This window comes from Pteronotus mesoamericanus, unplaced genomic scaffold, assembly GCF_021234165.1.
Source record: "Pteronotus mesoamericanus isolate MK-2021 breed Mesoamerican mustached bat unplaced genomic scaffold, CSHL_Meso_final scaffold_1186, whole genome shotgun sequence".
NCBI lineage: Eukaryota > Metazoa > Chordata > Mammalia > Chiroptera > Mormoopidae > Pteronotus > Pteronotus mesoamericanus.
Window position 1 is genome coordinate 13918305 of NW_026555302.1, and position 20637 is coordinate 13938941.

At 54.4% G+C, this 20637-nt stretch overlaps 1 protein-coding gene across 1 annotated transcript in view; it reads right to left on the minus strand.

The window, feature by feature from the left end:
• The window catches only part of MPZL1 (myelin protein zero like 1), a 34611-nt gene that overhangs the window by 3736 nt on the left and 10238 nt on the right, over window positions 1-20637 (minus strand). The window contains exons 2-5 of the mRNA XM_054587816.1: window positions 9468-9634; window positions 6750-6963; window positions 5970-6102; window positions 3529-3631 (exon numbers count right to left, since the gene is read on the minus strand). Coding sequence (XP_054443791.1) covers window positions 3529-3631; window positions 5970-6102; window positions 6750-6963; window positions 9468-9634 — 617 coding nt within the window. The remainder of the gene's footprint in view (window positions 1-3528; window positions 3632-5969; window positions 6103-6749; window positions 6964-9467; window positions 9635-20637) is intronic.

The window sequence follows — 20637 nt, forward strand, 5'->3', positions numbered from 1 at the left end:
ACAGCGCCCCTGTCATCATTCATAGGGACTCACAGGAGCGTCAGGGCGCGTTCGTGGGACAGGGAGCGTATCCCCTGAGACAGGCCGGTCAAAAGCCTGCAGGCCCGTTCTCCAGGCCGACCTGGGCTTACATTACAGATGCTGGAAAATGGCAAAAAACAGACACAACGGTTGAAGGACTCCTTGTGTCCTCCAGAAAACGCTGGAGTGCGGGCTGGCGGGGCCCGGGGAGCGCCTGGGGGAGGCGGCAGACACAGCGAAGTGGGGCGCCGGCCCCGAAAACGGGTGCGGGTGGGCAAGTTTGCGTATTGAACGGCGTGCCCCCGTCACCCGGCTGCCCAGCCCCCTCTGGAGAAACCAGCCAGCCCCTGAGAAAGGACCCTCAGCCAGAGAAGGGTCCCCCAGGGACGCCAGCCAGCGGCTCCGACGATCAGGGCGGCCACGGCCGAGGGGGTGCTGTCTCCGTACAAGGAGCTCCCACCAGGGCTGGGGGCCTTCGTGGGAACGGAGAACCGGGGGTCGCGGGCATTGGAGAAAGCTTCTCACGCGAGACAAAGAAGTTATAAGAGAAAAGGGGAATTCAAGAGAAACCGAGCAAAACCAAGTGTCCGAAGAAAACTTTAAAAAACGCATCTCGCAATACGAGAAAAAACGATATGCTCCAAGAGATGCGACCTTGCACCCATGAAGACAAAGGCAGGATATGACAACCGGAGAGGGGGAAATCGCTCTCGCGGGTGTGACGGAGCGGGGCCCAGCGCTCGCGGTGGCCCCAGGCGTGCGTCCTGCCATCTGCGCCCGCGTGCTGGGCGCGTCGCTCTTCCTGCCTGTTTTCTCAAGAGGCAGGAATGGAAGTGGCGCTTTCTCCGCCCCCGGTTCCCAGACGTGGTCTGAGGCAAGACGGCGGGCGAGACCAGTGCAGGGGGCCTTCACGCGCCACCTCACTCCTTCCGCCCATCACAGCACGGAAAGCAGCTACACCTGGATTTTCCCAAACGACTGGTGTTTCCTCAAAGTCTTCCTTAACCTCTGGGAGAAGCAGCTGCCGCTGAGTAGGGCCCGGTATAGGAGCTGCTTTCTTTCCATCTCCCTCCCCCTAATATAAAAATACAGATTTTTTTTTGTGGTCTCCCCCCGAAATAGAAATAGCTCTTGGGGTGGGGGGAAAGACAGCAGATATTAAATACTCAATAAAAGTTGGAGAAATTGTCTAGAAAGGACAAAAGGAGCAAAACAGAAACAAATGAAAAAACTAGAGAATTGATCTAGGACATGGTCCGATTCCTATGAGGAATTTAAACAAGAGAGAAAATGAAAGGAGGAAAACTTCCGAAGAAAAATGGAAGAAAATATCCTAAAACTGAAGGATGTAGTTTTCAGATTTAAAGAACTCACTGAGCCCTGGCTGGTGTGGCTCAGTGGATTGTGCGCCGGCCTGCAAACCAAAGGGTCGCCAGTTTGGTTCCCAGGCGGGGCACAGGCCTGGGTTGCGGGCCAGGTCCCCAGGAAGGGGCGTGCAAGAGGCAACCACCCAGTGATGTTTCTCACCTTCTCTTTCTCCCTCCCTTCCCCTCTCTAAGAAAACAACAACAACAACAACAACAACAACAAAAAAACAACAACACTGAGTAGCCAGCACAATGAGTTAAAAAAAAATTCCACAATTTTATGAGATTTCACAACATGAGGAATAAGAACCATTAGAAGAAAAAGACGGGAAAACCGTCCCCTTGGGCAGGAGGAATGGCAGCCACTTGGCACTGGAAGCAGGAAGAGCCAGCAATGCCTCAAATGCTGCAGGGAAAGGATTTCCAGCCTGGACCCCGAGCCGGCCAGACTCTCACCCGAGCTCGAGGGGGGAGGAAGCAACCTCAGATGTGCTGACAGCAGGTGTCCTACCTTGCAGTGCCCGGGGCGGAGGTCTGCAACCCGCCTCCTGGGGCTGAAATCGAGGCTCCCGCTGGGGCTGAGGGGACAACTTGCTTCCCGGCCTTCCCAGTGGCTGCCGCATCCCGAAGCGCGGACGCGGCCTCCACCCGCAAAGCCAGAGGCCTGTCCTCTTCAAACCTCTCGGATTCTGACCCTGTGGCTTCCCTGTGGTCCCACCAGGCCCACACAGACCATTCAGAAGACTGTCCCCACCTCAAGACCCTTAGCTGAGCTGCAAGGTCCCCTTTGACCAGCGAGGTCACATACCCCACGGGATCCAAGGGCAAGGATGTGGACATCTTTTGAGGTCATTATTCTGCCTCAAAGTTTTGTCTCCCTTTCTCAAGAAGTTACAAAGGACGTGTTCCGCTGCAATGCGGCAATGCACTGAACAGGTGAAGACTTGCGGCCCAAAGGCAGAGGGGTAAAGAAGAGCTCTTGGAAGAGGGGCGCAGGAAGGCTGCTACCCGCCAGCGCGAAGCACTTCAGAGCCAGAAATGCCGGCAGGCGTGGCTCCAGGAATCAAGCGCCACCTGCAACAGACGGGCCGTGCTGGCGTGTGCCCAGGTGCCTTACTTGGAGAGTTTTGAGATGGAACGCAAATACGTACTTAGCAAACAAATAAAATAAGGCAAACATTAGCTCCATAAACACAAGAAACGTGTACGGGAAAGCAAATGGATGTGGTACAATGGTGAGAAAGAACAGGTACACGCCACACTGAAAACCAGCTCCCTAAACACAGCAAAGTAGGCCGACTGGGAAGAGGCGTGCGTGCACAGGGCCGTAGGCGAGCGCTGGGAGGGAGGGCTGGGGGAAGGGAGAGCTGAATTCTCACTTCCCTAACACGGAGGCAATAAGTAACATGAAAAATCTAGAAAAAGAAATATAATATGAAGGTAAATACCAGAAGAAATGGCTGAAAGAATTGAAAGCGTTTGGCTTTTATTTCTTCAAATTTTTTTCCTCCTTCCTTCTCAGACCCCAGCCGGGCTGCTTGGAAGGCCGGCCCTACCGGCGACAGCCGCAGCCGTCCAGCCCACCGCAGCGCTGACCGCCGCGCCAGGGGCGTGCCAGGTAGCAAGTACCAGCTGCTTCTCCTTGGGCCTGGCTGCAAGGAGAAATCCGCACCCCTCCCTGTCAAGCCTACCATCATTCAGTTATATGCTGACTTTCAATTTCTTCTAAAGAATTCATACAAAATAATTTTTCTGTTTTATTGCCAATACCAAGATCAGCCTTTTCTCGCTGATTCCTTGTTATGTGACGCACCCCGGTAGGGAACGCAATTCAGACTGGGTTTATGTCCCTGAGCAATTAAAGAAGACTCTGTCACATCAGAGGAAGCCACCTTCTGAAGCCCCAGTGGCCTTACCCGGGAGCCACGCCTGGGTAAATGCTCCAGGAGAGGCGCTTTACTCGGGACGGAGTTTTCTGCGCACGTTGGCGTGGCGTCCTCCTAAATCCCTTTCTGTGCCCATCTGTCTGTCTGTCCGTCCGCTACTCTGTCCCAGGGGCACGGCTCAGCACTCTCCCCCGCGCCCGGGGCAGTGGCCGTGCCCAGCCACAGAGCGCAGCCCCGGGGCGGTCACCCGTTACCTGGTGCGATCCTGAAGGCAGGCTCTTTACTAGTCCCTCTGTGTCGGAGGGGGACTTCCGCGGAGCCTGCTTAACCGGTGACACACTCTCTGAGGAGCTGCAGCTGATTGGTTGGCAGTGTGGAGAACAAATGTAAAAAAAAAATGGTTTTCAATATATGGAAACGAAAATAGAGAAAAGCAATGATGACAAGGTGAAGGAGCAGATGCATAAGAACAAAACGCAACAAAACAACGGTATCAAAACAAGCACGTCTCGTGACACTTGACCCCTGGTGCTTGTTGTCCCAGGTTAATGGAGCTGCTACGGGGACATGTGAGCCCTTTGCCCAGTTCCAATGATATCTCCTGGCTACGCTGGACGTGTGTGCTTGGTGCGGGGCCTTTCCCCGGCCGCCAGCCCGCCCGAGGGGTAAAGGCTTAGCGGGGCAAGCTACGCCTCCTTAGAGGCGACGCACTCGTGTGACCACCGAAGGCGAATCTCCTCTGAGTGCCTCTCAGCAACCACTGCGCCCACCCAGGCTCCTCCCATTCCTTCCACTCCCTGCTTCCCCGTGTTCTGTGTTCCCACCAGTGACCAAACCAGGAACCCGGGGAGGCGGGAATGACAAGGGGCTGGAACGCCAGGTCCCTCGGGCTGAGCTTCCTCCGGTCATGAGCCCGATGTCACAAATAAATCCAGGACCGGGGGTACGGTGCCAGGGATTCCCCAGGGGATGTGTCATGGTGGAGCCTAGGGCGTGGGGAGGGTCCCCGTTAAGGAGTCCCGGCTAGGACTGAAGCACACGCTATCTGTGCCTTCTCTGCGGTGGGGGGTTAAATGACCCGAACCGGGACGGTTTGGCTTTTCTAACACAATGAGGGTCTCGGTCATTGATAACACAATTCACATATATTAAAAAAAAAAGAAAAGAAAAGAAAAGAAAAGAAAAGAAAACCAAAACACACATACAAAGGCGTTTTACATGGGAACATACACAACCAGGTGCTTGTGGCCTCTGTGTCGCCTGACAGCCCCGCCTCCCCCAGGCGGTGTGCTCGATGGGTTTCTAACACACACGCGGGACGCACTGGCGGACGGACCACGCGGGCTGTTGGGTTAGCTCAGAGCTAGCTGGTTAGCGGCCAACCCGGGGGGCACGGGCGGAACACACACATGAAGATGAACAGCAACGGGCAACGGGATTAGTTACCATGTGTCTAGTGGGGGTGGAAGGAGACCCAGCCCTGCTACAGTCCCAGTGTGTCGTCTATGTCAGCGTCTCTCAACAAGTGGAAGAGAAGCAGGATCTGATCCCGGCACACCGAGGCAGGATGGCAGGGAGGGAGAAAACAGAGTAAGAACAGCAGCACCCCAACGCCGTGCAGGGGTCTAAGGCTCTCGATTAACCCAGAAGCAAGAGCTGCAGCGCCCGGCGTGTCTCCACCCTGGATTAGTCTCACGCTGAACACCAGCACACCAGTTATGGGCCATCCAAAAACACCATGCAAGATCAGAGGCATTCCGAGCGAGTAATGTCTGGCCGTGAACACTCACACGCGTTCAGACACAGCACTCCTGCTAAAAACTAGAACCGCAGAGCCCCGAGAGAGAGTGTGGGGGAGGGGGGGACCCGCCGTCCACCAGCCAGGCACCCGGCATGCAAGCCTCAGAGCGCAGTCCCCGCGGGGCGCTGAAGGGCAGCGTGGCCCCGAAGGGCAGCGTGGCCCCGCCCCTGGCCTCGGAGCCGGCCTGCGCTCTGCCCTCCCCCGGGAGCCCTGCACAGCGCGTGTGGGCTGGCTGTCCAGCCGGAGCGGGGCAAAGGAAGGTCCTGCAGCCAGACGCAGCCCGGCTCAGGCGTGCTGTCTTTGAGAAGGCATGGATGAAAAGGTCAGCCTCCCTTTACTGCATGCAGGTAGATGTTGGGGTTCAACCCTTGTCACCCCCATGTAGATGGGTCCCGCCATGCATTCAAGAAAGATCAAAGCAATCCAACTGTCAACCAAACTAAAAAAAGAGAGACCCCTGTGTCATTACCTCGGGGGGGAGGGGCATCTGTTACACAACTCTCCATGGTTCGTTTTATATTTGCCTAACTGAGAAGAACCTTATGAGGTTATTGCCAGGGGGTGACAATTAAACTCAAACTGGGTAAGTGGTGTCGGGGGCTTCAGTACCGCGTGGTGGAAGGGGCGGTATCATGGCCGGAGCCCCGGCTGCCGAGCGGCAGCGGCGGCCCCACACCAGGGGCAGAGCCCGTGAGCCGGGGACCCCTGGCACATCCTGATTCCCCGGCAGGCCATTGGCGTCTGCTTGCCTGCGTATGCTCACCTCCTGCACAGACGCCCTGACTCCGGCAGGAAAGCAAACAGTAGCTGACTCTCCACAATTCTTTTTCCATAAAAAATACAGGAGTTTTTATAAACCCCTCCTGCCGCGTCCCCAGCAGCGGAGTTTCTCACCCAGTGTAGTCCCGCTTGGCGTTTTTCCTTCGGTAGAGGACAGCCAGGATCACGCTGGTGAGCAGGGTGAGACCCACGATCACCGCCGTCACTATGCCCACCACCACCCAGACCGGGAACACGGGCAAAGACACTGCGGAGAAAGAACAAAGTTGCGTTAAGGTCCAGTGTGACCCAGAGAAGAAGTGGGGTTTAAGACGTAAATAAGCAAGTGCCTTCCTTTAACGGTTATCGTACCCTCTGCCATTGTCCAGGTGTGAGGCCTCAGTATCTAAGTAATGACATAGGAATCATCGTAGCGGATCAAGAACGAGATACAATGGGCTAAGCCTTCCTACACACACCGTCCCTCTCGATGTGCAAACCCCCTCCCCGCCAAAAAAAAATAAAAACAAAAACAGGATGTGAAATCACCGCCATCTCCCGGCCAACAAAGCAGCCGATCTCCGAATGAGACCCCAGAACCGGCGCTCCTGCTTCTCCTCCAAAACGGGAAGGAACAGCTGTCGCGTTTTTGCAAATGTTAAAACTTTCTCTCAGAGAACAAGGAAACAGTACCCCACCCCCACCCTGGCCCTCGCCGCTCAGAGGCTGGCTGCTCGGCTGGCTGCCGTGCGCGGCGGACCCCGACCCCCAGACCCCCAGACCCCAAACCCGGGGCGCATCGGGGCGAAGCGCTCCTTTCACACACACCCTGAAATGCACGTCTTGTTTTTCACCCTGACACGCGGCAGCAAAGGGGGCCCGGCCAGCTGTTCCCATGTAGGTGCCCGAAAGTACCTTTCTCCACCACGTAGAGCCGGATGTGCCCTGGCTGGGCGACGATGTCGGGGGGGTTTTTGACGTCGCAGATGTAGGTGCCGTTGTGGATGAACTGCATGTTTTCGATGCTGATGGAGGCGTCCTTCTTGTCCAGGTCTCCAGCCCAGCTGATCCTGTCCTTGAAGGGCGGGTTATTCCCCATGTACTCCCGCCCCTGGGAGTAGTGGAAGAACTGCAACCAGGAAAACAGGGCGCATGAGCCCGTTGCGAAGGCAGAGGTGCCAGCGCTGTGCCGCGCGTGCTGCGGGGCGCTCTTCACACAGACTTCCTGCGGGGACACACCCGTCACCTCGGGGGTCCCGCGTGGAATCTAAGCCAGGCCGCGCTCTGGGGATCACGGGGCTCAGTCCTGTTTCAGCTGAAAAAACACCCTCGGATGTCATCGCGCCTCCTCTCGATATCCCAGTGACAGAGCGAGTGACACCCACATTTTTATAAATGAGAAAACGGAGACTCAAAGAAGCCGCTGGCCCCGTCATAACCACCTTCCAAGCCCGCGCTCCTAGGACGTCCCCATGAACGCGAAGAGTTCCGTCTGAACCGGAAGTTCCCCGTTAGGATGCAGAAAGCGGCCTGACTGTCGAGATCGGCGAATGCGATGGGGCTTCCCCGTCTCACTTACTGGTTCCCCGCAGGACGAAGGAACAAAGCCCAGACAACCCGAAATGTTCGCGCCCGCCTTGGAAGGTTCAGCCTTCAGCCCCTTTCTTTTCTACTCTCACTCCTATTTTGCAAAGTAACTTTTTGCCAAACCCAGTGCCTGGGAGGCGAGGCGGGCGAGGCCGGCGGGCGGATGGGCTCCAACGGCTCAGCTGGGGGCTTGCTGCCGTCACCGTCCCGGGCAGGGTGGCAGCGGGGCGGAAATCTGCACCCGGGTCCCCCTGGCAGTCCAACCAGAGCGCTTTGGGCACCTGAGCACATGGACACCCCTGTGCCATATGCTGACCCCGTGCTCGTTCTCCCCCTGCCGCGACCCCGAGCCCTAGGACCTCACCCAGCGGCCACGCGGGGGCCCCGCCCTCCAGCCTGCCACCCCTCCCGTGAACATCTCCTACCTGGGGGCCCACCTTGACTGGCGCCTACATGCACACAGCGTGGAGTGACCCTTGGTTCCTCTGCCTTCCTTCCCACCCAACGAACCTCCCAGCCTTGTTGGTTCGACTGCCACAGGCTCTCTCTCCTTTGTTGGGTTCCCACTGATAATGCTGGGTTTACACGCTCACTGTCCTGGACTTGGCCTCTTGCTGGGTCTCAGGCTCCTCTAACCTGCCCCTCCCAATGCCTAAGTGACCACGGAAAACAACGTCGATGATCATAGCCATTTAAAATATATACCCCGTGCTCGCTATGACCTCATGCCTGCTCAGAGCCGTGAAGGCTCACGCTTTGCCCTCCTGGCAGGTCGGTTTCAGGTTCACAGGTGCGGGCGGAAGCCGTGACTCCTGTAAAGGCTTTGTTCCTGGGAAGACGTGGAGTCCAAGGACCTTATTACTCAGGACACAGTAAGTAGCATGTTATCCTCTGTGGCCCTTGCCCCCCAAGTCTGCAGGGATGGCCTGGGGCGGCTCAGGTGGATGCTGGTCCTCAGCGGCTTCGATTACAGTTAAGGAGCCCCGAGCCTGGGGAACCCAAATCTTTTATAATGGGCAGTAAGTCCATGTGACCGCTGCCCTACAGGGACACATTCCCTCTCCTGTCCGGGACAGTAAGCAAATCTGTCCTCTGCTCCAGAGACACCGTCTCTGACTTCCTAGGCTAGCGCCACTTATGAGAAAGGCAGCCTGTGCTCCTGCGGGCCAGATGTGCAGAAACGTGAGACACCTGCGGAAGGCGTGCCCCCACGGCCCCGCCGGGTGAGACTCACCTGCCAGGTACTCCCGCAGGACAAAGGGAGGCTCAGAAATTTAGTGACTCGCTCAAGATGACAGGTCATAGTCCCACTTTAACCTCGTGACACCCCCTGTGGGAAGTTCTGTCACCTCCCTCTCGCGGGAGAGTCAGGACCGTCAGGCCCCGCTTAACGAGCGCCCCGTGTCCCCGGCGCATCTAGTCGTTGACTAGCCTTCCTTTCGACCCTCCGGCCTGCGTTCCTGTTCCGCCACTCACCTCGGTGCGACGTCATCGACGTGCCACTCTTACTCCTAAGTACTCCCTGAGGGGGAACACGGATTGTTTTCCACGTCTCTGAAGACCTTACAGACCCCACAGGGAGCCCCCAAGGAACCAGGTGGGCCAGAATATGACTCAAGGAACCGATCATTAAATCAGGAGGACTGTGTGTGTGTGTGTATGCGTGCGCGCGCGCGTAAAGAAATGCCAATAAAAATGGGGCAAATGGGAGCTCGGCGGACGCAGGATGAACCGTGATGAGCGGCAACAAGGTCAGGTTGGGGTGCTCTGTGGGGAAGACACATTTCACAACGGGCCGTGACGGTGGGGGGCACGGGGGGGCGGGAGGGCGGCGCACGACGGCGCCCCCCAAAGACGAGACAACAGGCTGCCTTTAAGGGAAGCTGAGCTGATTTTTTTCCCTGGATGGTCTGGAACAAGAGAAGGGCCCGGCAGTCTAACAGATGACAAACACACTCATTGTGGGAGTGACCGATCGCAAGGACCGGTCACCAATCACACTGCAGCAGAGAGGACCCCGCGCGGCGGACACTCGGGTTCTCCTACCGACATGGAGGTGTCGGTCCCCTCCGGCTGGAAGCTCCAGGAGACTGTGGTCAGCATGCCGGTGGTGTTCACGGACTTGAACGTGCACGTCAGCTTGCCTTGGGTCCCGTTGGCCACGTACATTTCTTTCGGGGTGTACACCTCCAAGGCCGACACGCCAGCAGTGACTGGGGAGACAGGGGCAGGGAGGCTTAGGAGTGGGATTTAGCCCGAGCGCCGCGGAGCGCGTTTGTCAGAGAAGACTCGCTCACAGGCGCAAGGAAACCGCAAGACACACACAGTAATCCGCTGCCATTGCGCAGGTACTTCCTACAAACAGGATCCAAGGCCGGCGGGCTGGGCTCGTTCGGTTTTTGTGTTTTAGTGCCAAGGCGCTTTTCCTAGTGCTATAGTTTATCCACTCCATCCCCACTGAAGGACATCCCCGCTGCTTCTCTGATGGTCTGGTTTTGGTGATGGGGAGGCCCCTGTTTTACTTCTTTAAATAGTCCTCACATTCACCCGTTCCATGTCAGTGACTAGCACCCGGAGCTTTTCTCATCTTCCCTATTTAGAGCAATTATAACTATTCTAGTTAGACAATGTATCACTTGAAAGCTGCGCTTATTATTGCACCGACGCTTTTCCTACAAAGGATTTAAAGCAAAGAAAATTGCACAACATGTCACGCTGTCATTAGTGAAAGCATCCAGCCCGCGTGACTTCAGCGTGCTGGGCACAGGCACGCTCGAAAGACGGTGGGCCCCACCGGGCCACGCTCTCATTCATTCGCCCAGCTTTCCAGTTCGTCTAAGCCCAGGAACTAGTATTCAGACTCTCTACCGCTTGGAATACAAAAATAGCTCTTGTTCCCAAAATCTATAATCAGAGGCAACGAAAGGAATTACTCAGGATTACCGCTAAAATTATCTTCACTCAAAAAGAGACACTTTCACGGATGCGGTGAAGGTCAGATAGAAACTGGCCTAGAACTGGAAACAAGGAGAACACATACAGAAGAGATTAAAAACGCCCACGGTCAAAAGGAGATATTTTAAAAAGAAAGCGTTGAGAGAGAGTCCCTATCTGTCGTGTTCCAACGAGTCTTAGAATGTCACAGATGAGCAGAATAAGGGGGGACATTGTGCCCGGGCACTGAGGGGCGTATTCAGGATTTCTCCTTCCGGAGGCCTGAACTCGGACGGCGGGCCAAGGGGAACAAGGGGTCCCCCCCCCGCCTCCTGACCACCTTCCAAATGTTGGTTCGCGGGACACAGAGGGCACTTGTGGCGATTCTTTTAAATAAACTGATAGCCACACTGCCTCAGGCAGATTTTTTTCTGCTAAAGAGGGTGGATTATTATTATAGGGAACAATGGATTATTATTTGTGGTCCAAACCTCAAAACAAGCCCTTCTTTTACACAAGGAGCAAACAAAAGGCGTTCCTTGCTATTGTGGGCAGATAGAAAGGCGGCCCCGGGGCACCCGGGTTCAAACGGGAGGCCAGAGCACAGGCCGCACCATCTGACCCCTCATTCCAGGAAGCCGCGCGGCTGGGGAACCCCAACTGTGTGACTGCGACCCGCGGTGTCCACGGGGGCAGGGGGCAGGGCGGGTGCGCGCTGCAAGGAAGAGCCGGCCCTGAACGTCAACGGCGAGGGCTCTCCAGGGTTTTCCCACAGCCCATCCCGGCCCCAAGACCAGGCGCAAGACGGGCGCCCTGCAGCGGGACGAACAGACGCAGTGAGGCTGAGTGTCTCAGTTCCCAGCCAGGAATTTCCACTAAAACGACTCACCGGATCCCTAAATGGCTGTTGGACAACGTGTTTACGACAGACTGAATGATGCTACCGCCTTGGTCTGCGCACCGCCACCCCCTCTCGCCGGGGCTGGGAGGGGCTGCCTAAGCTGGTGGCCGCTCCGGCCATCGCCCGCTCACCGGCAGCCCCTCCAGGGAGGGGCCAGAGGGATCCCGTCAAAATGCCCGGCAGGTCTTACCCCGCCTCCGCCCCAGCCAGGGCCGCGGCCCCAAGGGCCCGCAAAGCCCCGGACGTTGTGAGCAGGCTCCCGGCACCTCACGGGCCTCTCCAAGGACGCGCCCCGCCACACGCTGCAGCAGCCACCTGCCACCGGCGCCCCTGCCTGTGACGAGCACCCCCAAGGAGACAGACTGGAGGTGTCCCCCGCGATCGTGATGTCTGGGGCAGGAGAGGAGAGGGATCCCCGTGTGAAATGCTGAGACACCGCACAGCTGATCCCAGGGGGATGGTTGGGGAGGGGCGCCCCCGCTTAAAACTGTCCATGGTCGCCACGCACAGGACCGCAGGGCGGAACCCCAAAGGGCTTCCACCAAGCACAGCACTGCGGTGGCTTCTGACCAACTGCCTGAGTGACAGGGCCAGGTCAGGGGCCGGGGGCTTCTCCCGCGTGGGTAACATGAGGAACGAAGCACGGGACTGCTTGCAGCCAAGCGCGGCAGGACTCGCTGGTCTCCGAACAATCGGGAATGGCATGCTTTTGTCCAGACTCCTTGTAAGTGACTGGGAGTATTATGGAAAAACACAGAGAAGCCCTTGTGGAATTCAGATGGCTTGTCTCCAGGGTCATGAGAGAGAGGAGCTCGTTAAAGTGGCTACGAATGCAAATGTAAGGGCCATGGAGATGCAGGGCCACTGGGGTTCCGATCCACGTCGCGCCTGTCACTGCCGCTGGAATCCAGCCCGAACAGGATATTAGACGGGTTTCTCTTAGGCGGCAGATTTACAGTTAGGGCACAGTGGCAAAGGCGGCCGTGAAAACTAGGGCGGCTTCCGTTTAAAAACTCAGAGATGGGAGGAAGCGTGTGGAATCCCGGAAAAGCCAAACACCTCCAGAATTAAAACACAGAAATGAGAGGAAGTAAAAATAAGAAGTGATTCACCAGCGTTTTCCTTTCCTGCCAACTCCAGTTCTGAGGACATGTTACCTTCACGTGCCCTTCAACACGGTCACGGGAGGGAGCTAATTTTCCTCCCTCTGGAGGAATCTGCCTTAGAGTTCAGGGCAAGAAAACAAACACACACGGCCCTTCCTGGAGGAGGCCCATTTAAATGAAAAGCGCCTGAAAAATCATTTGAGAAGTAATCAAACAGATAGCCCAAAGTTGATATTCTTCTATTTTGGATGGAGAAACGGGCCAGTTTTTGTGTGTGTGTGTGTGTATGTGTGTGTGTGTGTGTGTGTGTGTGTGTGTTTTGTGGGGGCAGGAGGAGGGGAAGCAAAGGAAATAGAGAATACTTTCGTCACAGCCACAAAGAAAAAAACAAATTCAAGAATGGTTTGCCCAAGAGACTATTTCCAGACGGAATCTGTTTCAATCCTTTAAAATATTGCCTGGATATAACATAAGTAGCTCTGACCGGTGTGGCTCTGCTGGTCGGGCCCACCCTGAAAAGCGAGAGATGGCTGGTTCGAGCACCTATCGGGGCTCGTGACCAGGTTGCGGGTCGGGTCTCTGATCAGGGCGAGTACGAGCGTCAATGGGCCGATGTTTCTCACATCGGTGTTTCTCTCCCTCTTTCTCCCTCTCTTCCCCTCTCTCTAAAAATAAATAAAATCTTCCTAAAAAAAAATATAAGTCATGCCTCCCAACGAACATGTCAAGATGATGTCCCTCCTAGCGAACTCCGACTCTTGCACCGTGACGTCACTTGCGACAGCGAACGCTCTCGCCAACCCGGTGAGGGTTCTGAAACTGTCATTGTGGAGACAGTTCCTGGCCGGTTCCTGCTGGGTCCCTTGTAGTTCCCTGGTTTGTCAAAACCTCACCCTGTTAACAAGCCACGCTAAGGGTCTCCTTGAAATTTAAAAAAAGGCTTTTGTTTTGAAAGTTTTGGGAAGCACTCTGAGGTGACCAACCAGTGTGTTCACCGGCTTCCAAGGGCACAACCGGGGGCAACGCACTTAAAAGCGGCCCCTGGCCTGTTTGTTGTTTGCTGTCAGCGTGTGCAGTGACAGCTTGAGGTGGCAGTATCTCCGGGCACAAGCACACACAGGACCTTTGAAATCACACGCAACGAGAGGAGCGAGAGAGAACACCACGTGGCATTCAGAGCCGCGACCCGCAGTCTGGCGGGAACAGAGCGGAGGGGCCGGGTGACAAGGGACCCCACGGAGGGCCATGTTCTGACACACTTTCTGTATGGGTTTTACTTTTGAGTCCAAACTGCTTTTCTGAAGAGAGAAAAGACGACATCAGGAAAGTGATGAGCGCGGCTTCTTTAATTCCCAAGAGCTCCAGTGACAGCAGCAGCATGTGACCGTGACCTGGCGTGACCTGGCGTGACTGGGCCAGGGAAGCAGGGCCAGTGGGGGGAGGGGCAAGGGAGGGGCAGGGTGGGGGCAGGGCGTGGAGTGGAGAGGAGTGGAAGTACAGTTTGGAAAGGAGATGATATGTATGTGGAGCTGAGTTTTAAATGCACAAAGTTTGAGGCGAAGAGGTAAGGCTCAGGGGCGTGGCCCACGGCCGCGCAGCTACACCATGCCTGCTGGTCCTGGTGAGGCAGGACGGTAAGAGGCTGGGGAGATTCCTTGGCAGCGGAATAGGAAAACGGAGACAGGCTGCTGAACAAACTGGCCGAGCCGCTGACAGCCAGGTGCAGAGGGTCCCCGGGGGGACCGCCCCGCAGCGGCAAACTTGGGAGCACAAGGACCTCGCCCCACGGTGACCCTCCCCTCCCTGGAGCTGACATCAAGGCCCCCGCAGTGTTTCAGCTCCAGGCCCAGAAAAGCAGCAGAACCAGGTGGGCAAGGTCAGGACCAGCTGCAGTGACTGAGGACCCCCTGCCACCGACCAATCGGAGGAGACCGCGACCCTGAAAGGACGCACCTGGGGAGCCGATGCATAGTCTGGGCTGGAGCCCTCCCGACACCTCCCTAAGGCTCCCGGCTGCAGGGCAGAGGTAAAGGCCTCGAGACAAAGGACCCAGGGCCAGTCCCAGCTCCTCTCCCCCGACTCTCTCCCTCCCAGGCGGGCGCCCCCTGAGGTCCTCGAGCCTGTCCCCAGAGCCCCCTTCCCGCTGACTTCCCAGTGAGCTCAGGCCGCCCAGCCCGGGCTCTCCTGTTGCTGCTTCCTCGGCGCTGGGCCCTCCCTCGTTCCCCTGTCCCCAGCCTTAATGCCTCCTGAGCCACGTGGACTCGTGCTTCCCTTTCCTACACAACGTCAGGAGCCCGCACCCTACAGCGGGCCCCGGGCAGACCTGCGCCGGCCAGGTCCCTGTCCGGTCACAGAACAGGGCGAGCCCTGGCGGGACTGGGTCTCTCTCCTGAGCCTGTGCTGACCCACAGGCTCACTTGCAGTGACCCGGACCGTCTCGCTGTGGGTAGAAGGGCGGGATTCCACACAGCAGCCCACCTGGGACCACCTCGCAGACTGGGACCACGCGAGGCACCAGCAGAAGCCCGCTTACCCCGCCGCCTCCTCGACCGCACCAGGCGAGCGTGGGTGAGTTCCCTGGGCCTTCCCCGTTATAAGGTCAGGGCCTGAATGTCTTTGATTTTTTTTTTTTTAATCCTCGAGGTAGAGCTACAGGTTAAGTTTGGAGAAGAAGCCAGGCTAAGGCAGGAGAGGAGGAGAAAAATGGGCGGCTCCCTTTGAACTTTGGCTTTTCCGTTGCTTTCTGGTGGTCTTAACAAAACTGGCTAAATCAAAGTCTAAACTCGTTCAGCTCTGAGGATGAGGGGCGCTTGCTCCCTCCAACTCCCATCTGACACATCCTTAGGCGACCGAGAATCTCCGTGGAGGGAGGTTTGAGATGCGGGACATACAGTTACTGCGAAGCCTTGACTTACGTGCAAGTACTTACAGAAATGGGGAGATTTAACCAGAAGTGGTCAACTTACCACGGCCAGAGCGGATCTCTTTAAACGCCTAAATTATTTCTTGCATGCAAGACGAGAAAGACACCGACCCTCAATCAAACTGAATGAATGGGAAGCTCATCTTGACTGCAAATCCGAAGCCCCAAGGAGGGGCCCGGGTCAATGAACACTGGACTAGAAAACCAGAAAGGCCAGTTTTCAAGGCTGGCTCTGGCAGCGGCTGCCCTGGACCGTTCTCTTGAGTGACAGGCAGGCTGTTGTTCGGGTGACCTGCCCACTTCCTGGTTCTTCCCAGGCCTGGGCTGGACCTGCCAGGGCTGCGGGCCCTCTGTCCAGTCTGGTCCTTTTCCTGGGTTTGCTTGGGCGGGGCTCTGCCCATGACGTGGCTGTTTTGGCTCCTACACACATGCCCAGCAGAGCAGCTTTTCCTTCTCCTCCTTCTCTTCCTCCTCCCGCTGGCGCCTGGCCTCGGGGGCGCCCCAGGGAAAGGTTCCTGCCGGCCTGGAGGGCTGAGTCCCGCAGACAGAGGACTGGGCAGCCCCGGAGGGTGTGAATACACCTGAACACGCTGTGGTTTCCTAGGGAATCAGGCTTGACGTGCGCAGTGGCCTCCGGCGAGGCAGGTGGGTTCAGCTCCCCGGTTTGCTGAGCCGACTGTCTAACGTAACGGAATGACTACCTAGGGTTTGCGGGGAGCTCTCGTGGTGGAGGAATCCGTCTTCACCGAGGGAGGCCGGGTCCCCAAGACGGACTGCGCTGCCGGGGGCGGGAGTGGGACCTGGAAGACGAGGCAGGCGTGGCTGGGGTTGCTCGGGGTGTTTCCCCTTCTTGCCGAGGGTTCGGAAGGGGTTCAAATTACCCCGGAGGGGAAACTACTAAGGCCCTTACACATACTTTATCTGTTCTTTTTTAAAATTATAGTTTACATTCAATATTATCATATATTACTTTCCGGTATACAGCATAGTGATTGGACAGTCATATTCATATTTTATAAGCCAATCCCCACAATAATTCAAGTACCCGCCCAGCACTGTACATAGTTATAATATCATTGACTAAGCTCCTTATGCTTCACTTTATATCCCTGAGACTGTTTTGTGACTACCAATTTGAAATTCTTAATCCCTCCACCTCTCTCACCTAACCCCGCCTTGTCCTTGGGCAACTGTTAGAGTAAGCTTCTATACACATGATAGAGGTAATTATCCAACGTCTGTCTTAAAATTAGAACCTACTCCCTCCCAGCATAATATTTTTACCCATCAAACCTGCCCCGATTCACCAGGTAGGCTGAGACTTTTCCTGAAACCAGCGATCCCTAATTATCTTTCCCCAGAAGCATGAAATGCATTTACAGCCAGTACTTCAGATGCTGGACCAAAGGAGAAAATACTGATTTTAAAGGAACCTTCCAAGAGGAAATGTTTGCTGACCATCTTTTCTTCATCACTCACATCCCCGAGAGCCTCCGGGACAGCTTCACAGGGCACCCGCCCCCCTCAGGGTGGCCCCAAACAGCCCAGAGACAGGGGCTGCTCTACCTCTCAGCCTGCTACCTCTCTGTCCACGGATGGAGAGCCGGTCGCCAGGGCCTCCAGAGTCCCCTTTCTGGGTATATTCTCACCAACTGGGAGAAACTCGGCCAAGTCCCTCAAGAAAAAGGCGGACCTTCTTTGGTGACACAGCCTGGTCCCCACATACAGTGGGCAAAGGGACGTTTGGCCAGGCAACGGCATCGTTCATTTACTACCATCCTGCAGCTGGACCTGCTGCACTGTTCCCACCGGAGATGGACAGAGGTTCCCCTGGTCTAGACCTTCGTGGCTGTAAGCCGGGTGCTGTCTGTAAACTGGAAAAATGTAGCCGGATGGAAAAAAATTTCAAAAATGGGTGAACGGATTCGTCACTCCTTTATAAACATCCGAGTGGCGACCCAACTGTCCAGGTATTTACCTGTCTTTGTTGGTTTGTTTTTTAAATATATTTTATTGATTATGCTATTAATCAACAGTTGTCACAAGTTTTACCCTTTGCCCCCCTCCAGCTGGTACCCCCATTCCCTCCAGCAATCCCATCCCTTAGTTCATGTCCATGGGTCACGCACAGAAGTTCTTTGGCTGCTCCATTTCCTATACTGTTCTTAACATCCCCCTATTTTGCACCTACCAATTTATACTTCTTAGTCCCTGCACCTTTCCCCCATTCTTCCCCTTCCCCCTCCCTACTGATAACCCTCCAAATGATCTCCATATCTTTGATTCTGTTCCTGTTCTGCTTGTTTGCTTAGTTTGTTTTTTAGATTCAACTGTTGATAGTTGTGAATTTGTTGCTATTTTAATGTTAATTGTCTTGATCTTCTTTTTCTTAAATTCCTTTAACATTTTGTATAATAATGGCTTGGTGCCAAAGAACTCCTTTAAGCTTTATTTTGTCTGGGAAGCACTTTATCTGAATTCTAAGTGATAACTGTGCTGGATAGAGTAATCTAGATTGTAGGTCCCTGCTTTTCATCATTTTGAATACTTCTTGCCAGTCCCATCTTGCCTGCAAAGTTTCTTTTGAGACATCAACTGACAGTCTTATGGGAGCTCCTTTGTAGGTAACTCTCTGCTTTTCTCTTGCGGCTTTTAAGATTTTCTCTTTATATTTAACCTTTGTGATCTTAGTTATGATGTGTCTCTGTGTGGTCCTCTTTGCGTCCATCTTGTTTGGGACTCTCTGTGCTTCCTGGACTTGTTTGTCTGTTTCCTTTGCCAAATGTCTTTCATTACTTTTTCAAATAAGTTTTCAATTTCTTCCTCTTTCTTTCTTGTTTTTAAGGTTTTATTTATTTATTTTTAGAGAGAGACGAAGGGAGGGAGCAAGAGAGGGGGAGAGAAACATCGATGTGGAAAGATATATCAATGAGTCACCTCTTGCACACCCCCAACTGGGGACCCAGCCTGCAACCCAGGCATGTGCCCTGACTGGGAATCAAACTGGAGACCCTTTGGTTCGCAGACCCGTGCTCAGTCCACTGAGCCACGCCAGCCAGGGCTCAAGTTCTTGCTCTCTCTCTTCCCCTTCTGATACACCTATGATTAGAATGCTGGTACTTTTGAATATCTCCCAGAGGCTCCTTAGCCTGTCATTCTGGGGGGAGTTTTTCCTTCTTGCTGTACTGTATTTTTTTTCTCCCTTATATTCCAAATCATTGATTTGCTTCTTGGCTTCATCCCCTCCTCTGTTGGCCCTCTGTAAATTTTTATTTCCCTCAGTGTAAACTTCATTTCTGCCTGCATCTTTCTTAAGCTGTTGAAGTAGCCGGTGAGTTCCGTGAACATTCTCATAACCAGTGTTTCGAACTCTGCATCTGATAGATGGCTTATCTCCATTTTGTTGAGCTCTTTTCCTGGAGTTCTGTTTTGTTCTTTCAATCAGGCCATATTTCTTTGTCTCCTCATTTTGGCAGCCACCCTGTGTTTGGGTCTGTGAATTAGGTAGAGCTGCTTTGACCCCCTGCCTTAGTGGCCGATTGTATAAAAGCAGAGCCTTAGGTAGCCACCCGGGCGGGGCAACCCTGCTCTGCGGCTGTGTCGGGGGAGGGCTCAGAGGGGGATAATGCTGCTGCCTGGTCTCTGGGGTTTTGTCTGGGAGGAGGCTGCCTTCCAGCACTTGCCCCGGTGCCACTCACTTTGATTTCTGCCCGTAGGCCACTGGTGCCCTTCCAGTTGTTGCCCTCGTGCTGAAGCCCAGAGGGAGCGAGTCTGCGCACATTCTAACTCCCGTGTGGGCCTTTTAAGAAGAGACTCCTGAGAATCCCGCAGTTTCTTCTACTGCCCCAACCCCCCCTGGTCTTTATGGGAACCTATCTTCCTGAAGTTATAGGAACTTATCTTCCTGGTGCTGGAACCCTGGGCTGAGTGGTCTGGTGTGGGGCTGGGACCCTTTGCTCCTGAGGTTTTACTCCCAATTTGTATCCACCACTCATGGGTGTGGGATGGTCCGATCCGCGTCTCCCATACCTCTCCGCGTCACGACGCCTTTCCACGTCGCCAGCCCTCCTACCCGTCTAGACGAGTGTGGTGACTTCTTTAGTTCCCTGAGTGTTGGACTTCCATACACTCGATTTCTGACAATTCTGGGTGATCCCTGTTTGTAGTCTAGTTGTGACTTTTGCTCTGGTTGTGCGCGGAGGCATCCCGTGTTTACCTACGCCTCCAGCTTGACCCGAAGTCTGAAAAGGTTGCTTTTCTTTCCCCACATTCTCTAAGAAGACCAGGTGTTTGCATTTCAAATACAAATTTTGGGGAGATAATTCTTATCAAACTGGGGAAAACCTGAGCTATATCTGGGCAAATCATTTTAACTGATCTTAGATGATATTTTCTAAAGTAGTAAATTCTTGTAAAAGTTATTGAATATCTAGATATTTTGAAACAACATGAAATGCTGAAACATTAATTGCCAGACAAGTTTCAAGTTCATCTGCTTTTGGCCTTTTATTACAAAGAGGCTGTAAAGTGGATTTGGAGCTGTTAATGAATGTCTTGTGCTTTGCTGTAGGTGTTACTTGAAAGTGAGATTATGTTTGCCAATAGAGCTACCTCTGTTTCTAAAGGTCATGAGATGTGTTCATAAAAGTCAATCTAAGGAATGCTGGCTGATTGCTTTTCGTTTCTCATTGGAAATTGAGGTTTCTCAGAATTAAAAGTTTAAATTAAGTTGGAAATACACTGTATGGTTTTAGTACTAGCAGGCATAAGGCATGGAGATGCAATTTTGAAGGACAAGGGTTGAAAGTGGGTTATTCCAAAGACAGTTATTTCTGAAAGGATAAGAAAGCTTGTGAAAGTTACAGAAAGGTTTATAGAAGGTTGTAAAGGTGATACGAGTTTGTGAAAAGTTTAAACTTGTAAAGAAAGGAACGCCAAGGGCTCCAGTAGCCCACCTCGGACGTCTGAAGGGGTCCCTTCCCTCCCCTTTGTTCGGTCCTCTTGCAGTTGTTGGTGAAGCCGCCCTCAGAGCACAGGGTAAACTTGTCTACGGGCAGGGGACAGGTGCGGAGTTGAGTCCCCCGTCCAAGTGGGCTGAATGCATCCTCAGGGAACCTAACCGATGTCCCGGTCCTTAGTAAGGACATGCTCAGGGCAAGGGTTGAACACATGCACAAACATGCTTTCTCTTTGTATTTCAACGCTGGCGTGGACTATAGCTCCTGGTCTCCTGTCTGCTATCTGCGGCACTGTCTTCTGTTACTGGGTTTCTGACCTTTCTGGGGTCAACTCAGCCCCGCCCGGGCTCTCCCCTGCTGCTTGAGTCTTGGCTTGGAGCCAAGACTTTACTTC